General features: G+C 37.6%; 1 protein-coding gene across 1 annotated transcript in view; it reads right to left on the reverse strand.

The window, feature by feature from the left end:
- Positions 1-525: 525 nt before the first annotated feature.
- The window catches only part of EDNRA (endothelin receptor type A), a 30138-nt gene continuing 17848 nt past the window's right edge, over positions 526-12815 (reverse strand). Inside the window, exons 4-8 of the mRNA XM_082281894.1 lie at positions 10033-10231; positions 6112-6264; positions 4169-4302; positions 3682-3790; positions 526-2363 (exon numbers count right to left, since the gene is read on the reverse strand). Of these exons, the coding sequence (XP_082138020.1) occupies positions 2223-2363; positions 3682-3790; positions 4169-4302; positions 6112-6264; positions 10033-10231 (736 nt within the window). The 3' untranslated portion in view covers positions 526-2222. The remainder of the gene's footprint in view (positions 2364-3681; positions 3791-4168; positions 4303-6111; positions 6265-10032; positions 10232-12815) is intronic.

Consider the following 12815-nt stretch of genomic DNA (forward strand, 5'->3'; position numbering starts at 1 on the left):
GGAAAACTTTCAAATTTTCATGATTCATGGTTTGCATCAGTGCTTGTAAAGCATAAAAGTGACCTATTTCACAGTCTGAAACTTCTGCAGATAGATGGCACATTTTTGGTAGAAGTTAAGAACCCTAAACTGACCTAGATTGTCTCTATTGCTCACTGTCTTTTGTAGACAGGTAGAAATATTGTCTCTGAGCAATCACATTACTGGTTTGCAGGTGTATGACATTTTTTGGTTCATCTAACTGCCAGATAAATAACAGAAAAGAGGAATGCACACAAAGCTTTCTCCCGTCTTGAAATAAAGAAGGAGCAATTTTCAAATCCATTATAAATCCATTCCTCATGTCTGTTTTCTGTTTGCCTTTACCATCTCCTCAATGCGTTCTGTGAAAGCAGCAGGGAAGGTTTCAGGATGTAAAGAGACTCAGTAACTCAATCTTATCGAAGGAGAGCATTGTCACTCATTTACTGTGATTTCTGATACAGTTTGAGGGTGAAATGTTTTAAGTAAAATTCAGCCAAGTCTCATTCCTTACCATGCTCTTAGGCACTACCACAGAGCACTGTCAGAAGACTGTATTTAGGTTTATAACATATGAACATAAATTTATATGTATTTATACACGCATATATGTCACAGAGACAAAAGCACACAAAAAATACGCAAATCAATTTAAAGAACCTTTTTTAAATATACTTCACAAGATCTGTGTGAATGTAAACATTGGGGAAACTTGTGCAGGAGAAGTCACTGTAGGCACTAGCATTTTGACCTCTTAAATAAAACTGTGCAGGATTACATCTTTCACTGAAAATGAAACGGATGTTTAAAAATTTGTGGAATTTTGATTACTGCTTCTTAGCCTAGCACAAAAGATGCTATAAATTGCCTAACAGATTTGTGCATGAGACATATTATATATGACATCACATTATTGAGTTCCACTATTTAATGAAAGACTACCTATTAAAAATTTTTTTAGGTAAACAGGGAATCTCTTGGATGTAGCCTTAATGGATGGAAATAATAAGGAAATCATCAGTTTACATATATGCAAGCAATAGTTTATATATATTGTTAATAGCATTTGTATGGTTAACAGTGTTGATAACCTACTGAACCCCATTAAAATCTTTGAATGTTGTGTAAGACAGAGAGCTCTGTAAGGAATAAGGCACAAAATATCCTTCTGCACATCCAGCTGTTACGGACTTCCACATTTCTATGCTCACTCTGACTATAACCTCATGTTCACAATGTGAAAATAAGAGTTGTGCATAGCTGCTCTGACAATAACCATATTCTCAGAACGCTGTGGATAGCTTTAATAATGTTTCACTATGTTCCACTCACCCTCATTTCACCTTAGATTTAATGCAGCTACAGACTAAATAGATGAAAAGGTTCATATAGTTCAAGAATTAACATGTCAGGTTAATAAAAACACATTGTAAGGTGCCCATCTGTGAGCATCTTCCATTCTTTTCGCTGATACAGATTATGTTTATTTTGTACAGAACATTAGAATAAATAACACAGTATAGTACTGTATTATTAATACCTCTTTTTTTGGTATTAATCTGTGCTTAAGTGCCAACTGTTGATGCTTTTTAAATGGTCTCTTCCTATACCTGAATACTGAAGTGCTACAAATGTGAACTGCCCAGCTAATGTCCCGATCCATTGTAACTAAGTAAGTAAAATGCTGGTGTGGACTAAAACATTTTCCAACATAAACCTGAAAAACAGCAACAACAACAACATGCGAAACAAACTGGTATGTGGACTATATCCACCACAGAAATAGAACTTAAAAGACAAATGGGGAGAGAGAAAATATAGTCACAGATATCTTCTCAAAAGTTCCAGAGTGATTAATTCTCGGTGACAATCAGGCAAAAAGATTGCATTGTACCAGTCACAGACACTGGACAGTTCCTGCCTGCTTCAGAAGAGCAAAACCACCTGTGTAGTTCAAGCCAGTTTTTTGGTGTCATAATCACATCAATATCCTTTTCAGAGGCAGAATTACCATCCAGTGGATCTCAGTTCACAGAACATCACAGTTACACTCACTCCACCTACTCAGTCACCTCTAGAATTAGGTACAATGTGTGCACACGTCTGAATTCGTTATGGAAGAGTCACTGGGCTTCCTGTTGTCATAGCTTGGTAGTGACTTTTCTTCTTTCATTCTGAAATGGTGTGAGAGTCCTTAATTTTCAGTTTATGCTGTCTTTATGGCTGCTTCGATCTGTATTGTGATTGTTTAGTTCTTGATTTTTCCACTGAATGCTTGTTCCATTCATGGGCACCGAAGTCACCAGACTCTTAGACTGGGAGCAGCAACAGCAAAGACATGACTGGAAATAAATAAAAAATAATAAATAAATAAATAAATTAAAAGTTAACACAAATCTCTCAGTTCTGTGCAGACTGCCAGCCATATTTTTCATTCAGAAATGACAGATAATTCTAGCTGAATAGAGTGGTAGCTATACTCAGGGAAATTTTTATTCTAGGACATAAATGGTTGTTGTGATTGAGCACCACAAATGCAGCAAATTAGGCCCAGCCTGTGCCTCTAATTGAAGAAAAACTTTCACAGTATGAAAAGGGAAAATTGTTTGACTATGGTAAATAGATTGAGAACTGACAAAATTCAATACATGTTGTTAGGTGCTCGGTTGATTGTTTTTTCACCCTCTTTATCACTGTTCACAAACTTAGGGATCAGCATGCTGCTTAGCATGGAAGAGAAAAGAAGAAAAATTCCCCAGCCTGTGACTTAGCTCTCTTCTCAAATCTTAGAAGACAAAACTTTTTTGGAAAAGGTTCAGTGAACATACTGAGGTGTAGCATTTTGCACAGTTAGGAATAGAAGCTGACTTCTTATTTACCATGTGAAAATGCTCCCTTAAAATAGTTAGTAAATCTGAGCAGGCTACAGACAAACGGGTATTCCCTAGTCTAATAATTCTTTACATTTTTTTCAGTAGCTTGTATTCTGCCTATTATCAGACTTAAAGTTTAGTGGTACAGTCCTGTTATCTTTTGTTTTTCATTGTGGATAAAGCTATTTCAGTCTTCCCTTTCTATTTCATTACTTTTACTCTCATTTTTTTCTTCCCATGTTGCCTTTAATAGGTGGACAGGGACTTGCAGAGGCACATTGTCACCAGGAAATTATTTTAGCATTTAAATATGTTTGTATGTGTAGGAACTGGAAAATGCAGGTAGAAGCCATAATGCATATTTAATTGCCAAAGTCAACTCAGGTGCCTGATTTGGTATTCAAGCCTGAAAATTTTCGTCATTAATGAGATTGTTTAATGCAGGCAGCTTGGTGTCATCAAGAGTGGAAAATTGTTATCAACCAAATTCTATTTCATGTGCATGTCACATGCAGATAAATAGTATTTACAAGAGCATGTCTATCTCAGTTTACACATATGAGGACTGTGTCAAACTTATTTATTGGTTTAGTATTTCAGATAAAGTGGATAGTTTCACTTTCAGCTTGGTATGTGTGCTATGTGAGCTGCTAGCTGCTAAACCAGACAATTTATAATCTTTCGCTCCTTTGCATGCCTCTTCTCCCAGCTGTTAAAAATAGATAAGAGCCAAGTGGTTCAATACAGTTAGTTAACTGGACATAAAATCTTATCAGGAGAAGCTTACCTGGAAACAGTTTTTAAACTTCTTGCTCACAAAATATAGAGCTATGGGGTTTATACAAGAGTTCATGGTTGCCAGGTTGATGCTGATGTAATCCAAGGGCAGCAAGAAACTAGGTAAGAGGAAGAAAAACTTTTAAGCAGTTCATATGCTACAGAAGCATTCGTGTTCCTTGTGCTTACAGCCTCTTCTGTAACACAAACTAATTCTCTCTCACCTAGCTCCCTCAATCTAATCTTGTACCATGCCATGTCTACAATAATCTGTCTCACAGATGTTCAAAAAATCCAGAGCAAAGTGATTGAAGTGGTGACAGACAACATTTATTGAGAATATGCTACCCCATTAAAACTGAAACTGCTGAAAATGGATGCAGCTTAAAATTAATAAACACCACAGTTGCATTGCACAGTGACATTCCTCATATAAATTCTAAGCATGCAGCATTATATTTTTTCAGTACAAACTATTGGCATAGAAAATGAAGTACCTGAGCAGTTCACATCTGCTGGGGTCTTTTTCATTGTATACCATTTTCTTCAAAATCCGGCTCAGATGGAGAGGGAACCAGCAAAGAGCAAAAATCACGACTAAACAGAAAACTGTCTTGGCAACTTCTCGGCGCTAGAAAAAGGAGATAAGAGTATATAATGAGTGCCTAATTCATGCTAGCAGGTGACTGTACTTAGTAATGTTGGCAGCAAAGTCAGTAATATAGATAAATTATGAAAGGATTCCTAAAGTGAAGCTTCCAGGCTACCCAATGTGCTACTCTTTTTTATGGGGTTTGTCACATTCTTGATCCTGGCCATCCTCAACAGAACCTGCTCATCACTGAGTCTGGAGCAGCTGGAGCACATAGGTCATTGCTAGAATATTGTAGGATTCTCTTTGATATATTGTTATATAGAGAGATACTGCACAGTGTATTGATTTTGCTATGTGATCCTTACTATGAAATCCTGATGTTCTCAAATAAATAGCTCCTCTACAAACATTTTAGAAATGTCAGTATTACAGCTTAATCTTGTAATACTCAGGAAATAATTTCAATTTAACGGGTCTTTTATATGGCTCTAGAGAGTTACAGATGTTTTGGTGGATTTTTGACAATGCATACCAGCAGTGTTTGGTAGGCATGGGTTTGATAAAGAGAAGCATATGAAGGGATAAGGATACCACTGTAATATAACAGTGACAAGCACTTCAAAGCTCCGTCAGTAAAGAACTTGAAGTCAGATGAGTGATTACAGTCTTGTTAGGCTTTGAATATGACTATTATAGTTTCCTCTTTTTTATAATAGCAACTTTTATCAAAATATGAAAAGAATTGTGAATTAGACATTAATGTGGACAAGGAGATAGGGAATTCAGAAGGAAGGAAGGAAGGAAGGAAGGAAGGGAGATAGTTAAAAAGGCAAGCATTTGTAAATTGTGGCATAAAGTCATCCTGCAGCAGCCAGTCTGAGAAGCTTGGTGGTCACTGCACTTCAGGATGGGAAAGGGTGGATTCCTCCATCTCCTAGTACATACCATTCTAGTTCTAATGGGTGGAGTAGCTTGTGTGTGGCCCTAGGACACACTGTGTTGCACTCCCAGGATCTGATGAGGGGAAAAAGTGGAGAATCTGCACAACGGGAGGATTCTCCAGTCGACCCTGATCTGGAATGAACCAGCAGAGGAGAAATCTCTGACAGAACTGACTCTGATGCAGAGAGGACTGCTTTAGGGATTCACATCTGTGAATATGGAAGTTAAGAGAGTGGAATTTGAAGGGCTGATGTTAACACAGGGGAAAAGCTCCAGATTGTTTTTAAAATTTCAGTTAAGCGTTAAACATCAGACAGAGCTGCCAAACCAGCAAAGTGAGACCTGACGGTTCTGTGAGTGACTTTGTTCTGTGATCATTTGTTTGTTCTGTTCTCCTGTTGCTCTTTTCAAAGCAGCTACAGCAGTGGTACTGCAACAGTGCAATAACACTGAGAAGCAAAATCCACTCTTTTCTAAACTAGGTCATTCTACAATTGCATTTTATATGAAACTACAGTTACATATCAAAGAGCGCCAAAAGGAGGGAGGATCCATGGAGTCATATCTATACAGAAAAAGAAACATATTTTTGGCAAATCTTTGTAGTTTAATTTCAAAGCACTTAGCCAGTAGAGATTTGAGGTTAAAGAGCAGGAGAGCACAACTGTCAAACATAAGAAAGAAAAGGGTTCACTTCCTAAGCACAGTCTTCAATGCCTCCTTATACTATGATTTAGTCTTTTGTTCCAGGTTTAAATGAATGCCTTAACATCATAAATAACCCACATCCTCACTTTCTACTTCTGTAGCTTACTGTATTTAAGTACACTTTGAAATATTTCTCATGTAACCCACAGGGAGAAGAACAATATTTTCACACATTGGTGTTTCTAATATATTTACCTGCTTCAGGTGTTCACTGAGAGCAATTCTCAAGTTGCTGTTTCTTCTGTTCAACATTTCACAAGTCATTAGCGTATAAAAGATGGCAGTACATGCCAGTGGCATGCAGAAATAGAAACCAAACAGCCACCAATCCTTTGCATCTTTGTAAAACTGTAGATAAGGGAAAGAAAAGAGCAGATATGTTCTTATGATTCGATGCAAAATACCACAGAAAGATCTTGGATAAGCATGACGGTACACTGGTATCTGTTTGCTTATTGTTGGTCTCTTTTTGACTAACATCAAAATAGGGATTGTGGCAGTGTAAACATTTACTTCACCTTACAGATAGCCTGCCTGTATGTACCTTTGTTGCAATCTGCCTTGGGTTGGAATTAATTTTTTTTGGTAGTACTTTCTGAAAATTTATACTCATTCATGAAAACTGGAATACAGTTGCATGAAAAAGACATGCCAAAATGTAGACAGTGTCAGTCTGAGATAACAAATCTTACTAAAAGCCTGTCTCAGGAAATGCCATTTACCTCTACAGCTTCTGTCCTGATTCCAAAAAAGGAAAATTCAAAATGTCTTGTAAGTTTAATCACCTTTTGTTATCAGTGAAAAGGTTGGCAGTTGGTTTGCTTATGCACTGGGCAGATAGGAGCCACTTCATAAGTGTTTGTCTGATATGTGCAAAGCTTAGGGATGGCTTCCAGTGGTACAGTTACTTTTAACCCTTTGACTGCCATTCACACCATTTGCTTTTTGTGACAGGACGCTGAGATATTGATAGAATAGCAGTACTTTGATCTGTGTAATTTGAAGTATTAGCTGTGATGTAAGCAGTGCTGTAAGCATTTATGTATTGTGGGAAATACTACATTTGACCAAACATTTAAAATTGTTCTTCTCTGTAGAGGATCGTGTTTTCAGACTTCAGAAAATACTGTATCTTCTTTTTTAACTTTTATGCTCAGCCAAAAGTATGCACTGAAATATGGCATTTTAAATACTTCCTGTGTCTAGGTTATTAGTATAAAAGGGATGTGTCACTCTTTCCCCCAGCTTGTTTGTTCCTAGCAGATGTGCTCTTGTAACATCACAGTTCCCACACCAAATGTCAAAATTCTTATGCCTGAGGATTTTATGAATCCTGTTTGAAAAAGTCAAACTTTTGACATCATATTTACATTTAAAACCAAACAGCTCTAAACTTTTGAAAGATGAAAAAAAGTTGATACAATTAATATAGTGATGTTTAATAATGTTACTTTAAAAATCGACTTCAGTTACATTAGAAAGTTGATTTACTAAGAAAAAGGTTTTGATTTTTTCCCTCTGCCCCAATACAGCTGCATATAGAATTTTCTAGTTTAGATTATGCTGCTGATTTCTAGGCCACAATCCCACCTCCCTCTGGGACACTGTGTTGTGTTGATTAACTTGTTCCCTCCTCCTCATTAGCCTCCTCCCTCAGGAGGGGCTACAGTCTCCTGCATAGTTGCACTTTCCTTGAGGGCAGAATTTCCCCACTGGGAGCAGAGCTTTTGCCAGCAGAAAACCGGAAAACAATATGCCTCGTATTTGAGGAGTTTGTACTGAGGGCAAATGTAATTACTGCTCCTTCTGCAGAGAAAAGGATTACAAATACATGGAGACAATTATCTTTTGCATGGCAAATTCCTCCAAGTCAGGCTAGAATCATGTTGGCTGGACAGTTCAAAATGTGTACTGCTGAATCCATGCCATGTTTACAAGGAAAACTTTGTGTCCTATCAGTGTTCCAGCTTTCATGAGCATTGCCTGTTGGTCAAGAAAACACACAAAAGGTCTGTGTCACAGCCCTGACCAATGCATCACTTCTGGAGGAGGACCTGGCCTCGTGGAGTTATAAAACCTACTCAAAAATGTCTGTAAATCATTAATTGAGGAATCTGAGTTTCACAAAGCTTACATCAAAGACAAAAATGGGTTGATTGAAGAGAAGTAGACATTATTTTGTTTTTCTTGAAAGCGCACATGGAACTGGTTTTCTACAGGAAATGTGCATTTTAAACAAATTTCCTAGTGCACTCGGCCTCTTGGGAATCATGGTCTAGCATGAATCTTTTAAATCTTTCAAAGATAGTTTTAAACATGAATAAAGCTTCTATTAAAAACAGAAGTTAATAATAAATCCTTCCTGAAGTTTAGAAATTGTTTATTGTGGTGTTTGTGGTAGTAAATACAATAGCTAAGGTTAAAATGGTCTTTCCACTTTAATCTCATGTTTGTACAAGCTTGCAACACATTGAAATGCAAAGCTCTCCATTTTGACTGACACATCCAACATTTACTCTCAGCTTGGACATAATTGCTGGTTTGTTTCCTTAAAAATCAGACTGCTGTGGGACTGGGGAGATTGGCACTTTTGGATTATACTGAGCAAGTAAGAGATACTAAGGAGATGCTAGGAAAACAAACCAAGCTATTCTACTTGGCACATTAAGAACAGAACAATAATCATTAAAGTTAGCATGCCTGTGGAAGACCTGAACTATAGTGTTTTTGAGAAGAGGGAAGAGAAGACTATTCTTTTTCTTAGGGAGAGAGGAAGTGAAGAGTGTCCAGGCAATTTGTGGAGAAAAACAGCCATTAGAGAAGGGAAATTTGCTGCAGTGTGTAATTCATAAATCACAGTCTTCTAACTACAGTATGTACAGTCATATAGACTGTGGAGTTTAGAAATAAAAATATAATAAGCTCTGGGAAATTCCACTCCATCTTTACCTGCATGAATTCTTTCCATTAGGGATTTCCTTTTGTCTTCTCTTTCAATTCTCTCTTGCTCTTTCTACCATCCCTACAGTCTGTGTAACCATACCAAAGTCAGGGACATTGCTCTGAAAAACTAAGCATGCACACTTTTTATTTTCTAAAATTCCTAGCTCCACTTTACCCTATCCTTCCCAATTCTAGGCCAAGGCATTCTCTGGTCCAATAAAAGCAGAAGCACCAGACATTCAAAAAAGAGAAACTTACTCTATTATGAAAAAATCTAGTCCAGAAAAAAATACTGGGCTTTCTCAAGACTTATGATCTGGTGCTATCTGCCTTCCCTGCAACAAATCAGAATATTACTCTTCCTTTTTCATTACTGGATGAATGGTCCCTGGCCTTCACAAATTAAAAAATTAAGGCATTTCCTCATTGTAAGGCCAGGTGGAAAACCACTATGCCCCTATGCAGTAATTTATTGATTCTGTAGTGACTTCTCACCTGAGCTGCTTTGCAGAAGCTGATGTGGGTATTGGCACCTCTTAATCTGCTGGAGCACAGAGGGTGAGGGGTAGGAAATGTGCCAAAGCAGCCTCGTGTGTCTCAGGCACTCCTCTTGCTCTTGAGGTGCTGTATCTAATGACAGCTAACACTGCACGAGCACCTAGCTGGAGGTGTGTGTCTGTCAGCTTTGTAGTCATGATTTCTTGTAAACTACAGGATTATTTTTTATTTGACTTTAATGCATGTAGCATGGCCCCACCCTTTTCTTTGTGTGCCAAGAGAGCTCACTACTGCATGGAAAAGGATGACTAATCATGGTAAAACGTGTTTTGACATTTACAAGCTCCAAGGTGTTGCACCTTGAAACACAAAACCTTTCAAGGCTCTGGCTACCCTGATACATCTCTTGTTTGTACTTTAAGCAGGCCTGAATTGCAGATGTCTGTAGTAAGACTCCTCAGTAGCAAAGAAATTAAAATGCTGTAAAGCCCCATTTAATCTCTCTGGCTGAAAGCAGAGACAAGTCACTGTGAACATAAGATCCTCTTTGCCCCAATACACAGCAGAATACATTTTGCAGTTTAATGCATGAATAAATCCTATTATCATCCAGTATCTTAATTGTCTAACCCATATAGTGTGGGTTCCAAAAAGAGGAGACAGGATGTTACTTACCAACATGAAATCGTTTGTAGGTTTGAGCATGCAGGTAACATAACTTGCATCCTTGTATCTGAAAGGTACCACAGCAAAGCCAATTGCTTCTGGGATGGCCAGTATGAAGGACAGAAGCCAGATGGAGAAAATTTCAATAGCAGTGATCATTGGGATTCCAATTCCCTGAACACGGCTCCAGGACGCAACTGCTCTGTACCTGAAAGAGACAGGCATTCGTTTCCAGCCCTCAGTTTCCTTCTTAGAAGGTCACGGTTCAATGTCATATGGCAAGTAAGATCCTAAAGCTGACATCTGAGACTCGTATTACTTGTTTTTTCTGCCTATTCCAAGGCCTCTGCCTTGCTGTCAAGTCACCTAGGACATAACAGGGCACATCAAGGGGTGGAGAGCAGAGAGCCGGCTGCTCCTGTTCTGCTTGGGTGTGGGATTGTGTGGAATTCTGCTAGGTGGACTGCACTAATGATTTCTAATTAAAGTAGGCAAGGTTTGTGAGGACAGACTGTATCTTTCACTAGATAACTGATATAACAGAGGAAAAAAAGCTTACAGGCACACAACCATTCTAACAGATACAAAGCATCCATCTCAGCAGTGCTATCCAAAGTGAAGCTATCAGCTGCCAGGCAATGAAAGACTGGGAAAATACTCTCGATGAAGTGAAAATGCATTTGTTCTGTTTACACTGTTCAATGAACTGTGAGGATCTTTCTACTCTACTTGTCTCTCAGTTTTCAAGGAGCTTGTAGAAATTTATTAGCTTTGAGACCTCAATCTTTCCATCAGCTCTGGTCAGAAGGTTGTAAAATTATTCAGAGAAGACTGATAGGCATAGAATACGGAGTGCAATCCAGTCCATAAATTAAAATTTCAGTAGCAGATGTAACTGTTGTCCTGCAATAACTGCAGTAAACGACTTAGCATTTCCAACAATTTAGTAAAGACAGAATCAATGGAAAGAACCAATATTATTTTTTGATCTTGTAATAATCTGAAATTCATGCTGGAGAGCTCTTTGTCATTAATGATGTAACAGCTTCTGAACTGCTTATTTTACTTCCCTAAAATAATAGGACCTTCCCATTTGGAATTACAGTGCTACAGGTATATATCATGGCATCCACTGATGAAATAGTCTTCTTTAGTTGAGCAGAAAAAAAGTCAAGAAAGTTCATCTGCTTTAAAAAATGTCAGATTAAGAAGTGAAATACTGGATTTTGAATATTTGAGATGGAAGGAATAAAGAGCTTCTGATGGGAAAAACATTTGTTGAGGGCTACAGGACCTAGGCTACAGAGATCAGGAAAATTTAGTTATTAAAAGGTTTCTCAGTCGTCCTTTAATGAATACAGTAATATAGGATTCACACACAAAGTATTTCTTCTGATTTCTTGTATCACACCCCATTTTTAGTTTGGAAGTGTGCTTATTAGCTGGATGGAAGACTTGGGAGTTCCATCCCCTGTAGCCTCAGTGTTAGAGGAAGGACAATGCCTGAGTGCAAATCCAGGCTTAAGCCCCTCACAAAAATTTCAGCAAGCATTGTTACCCAACATCACTGGAAGGTGTCAGAGCCTGGTGTGCCATCGTTCCTGCAGAAACCAGACTGGAAACCTTTGCCTCGATATCTACAGCAGTGTCATGCACAGCAGAGTCACAGCTGTACTACAGACAGGCTCTCAGGGCATCATTTCTACAGAAATGTGTTTATAAATACTTCGAGCATAATAAAGTAAACTACAACTTGGACTTGCAAATTAAAAATAAAAATGTCTTCTAAAAGCATCCTTATCTTCAAAAAATGTGAAAAAGGAGGGAGGCAATGGTTTGCTCATGGGGAGAAGGTCTCCGAGATCAGAATTCTGAGACCATCAAAACAAATAAAACTATTCTGAGAGAATTAAGAAAGAAATATCCAATATCATATCTTCTCACAAATATTAATATTAAAATCTAAGATTAATTTTAAATTATTTGTCACCCTGTCATATTTCATTTTGCCAAATATCAAATTTTGGCTTTCATCACAAAGTTGAATATTCATAGAAACTTAACCTTTCACGCAAATGGTCACGTATTTGTGAACTTTGGAAATTTAACAATCAGTGCAAAGTTTACTTTCTACAGACTGGCAATTTTACAGTCATTTCTGTCAGCTGCACATGTTCCTAACCCCTCCTAGACTGACTGATGCGCTTAGCAAACAGGTGCTTGTACACTGTATATATTTTTCAAGTAGCAAATGTAAAGCTTGTTTCGTGTTATGTCTGTAACTATATAAGTGACAACCAATGGGTTGCAAATTGTGAATCCAATTATTTCCTTTGTTGCATTTTTGTACCTGTTCTTTTGAGTTACATCTGTTTTGCACATGAGAGGATCACTATGCACAGCAGTAAGGATTTGGGTCCTGTATGTATTTTACTGATTTTTTTTTTCCAGTTTACAGTTCAGATAACTCTCAAATAAGGAATTATTGGCTGAATAATTTTATGAATATTTTCAGCTAAAACATAGGAAGTTCAGTAATTGGATCAGAATTTGCTGAATGCCTATTAACCTGCAATTACTTGGTCTCTTTACTTACTGCTGTAAGAGTGGTTTGAAAAACAGTGGTAGTAATAATAATTTTAGTAGTAATAATTTTTCAAGTGGGTGTTCTGTGAGTTATGTAATATAGAGGATCTTTGTCTAGCCACAAAACTCCCAAAATTAAGAGTGAGAAAGTACTGCAGGGTTTATTTCCCTCATACTTGGAAAACACAGGATGTCTGCCAGGGAGC

The sequence above is a fragment of the Coloeus monedula genome, assembly GCF_965178545.1.
Source record: "Coloeus monedula genome assembly, chromosome: 5".
In the NCBI taxonomy this organism is placed as follows: Eukaryota; Metazoa; Chordata; class Aves; order Passeriformes; family Corvidae; genus Coloeus; species Coloeus monedula.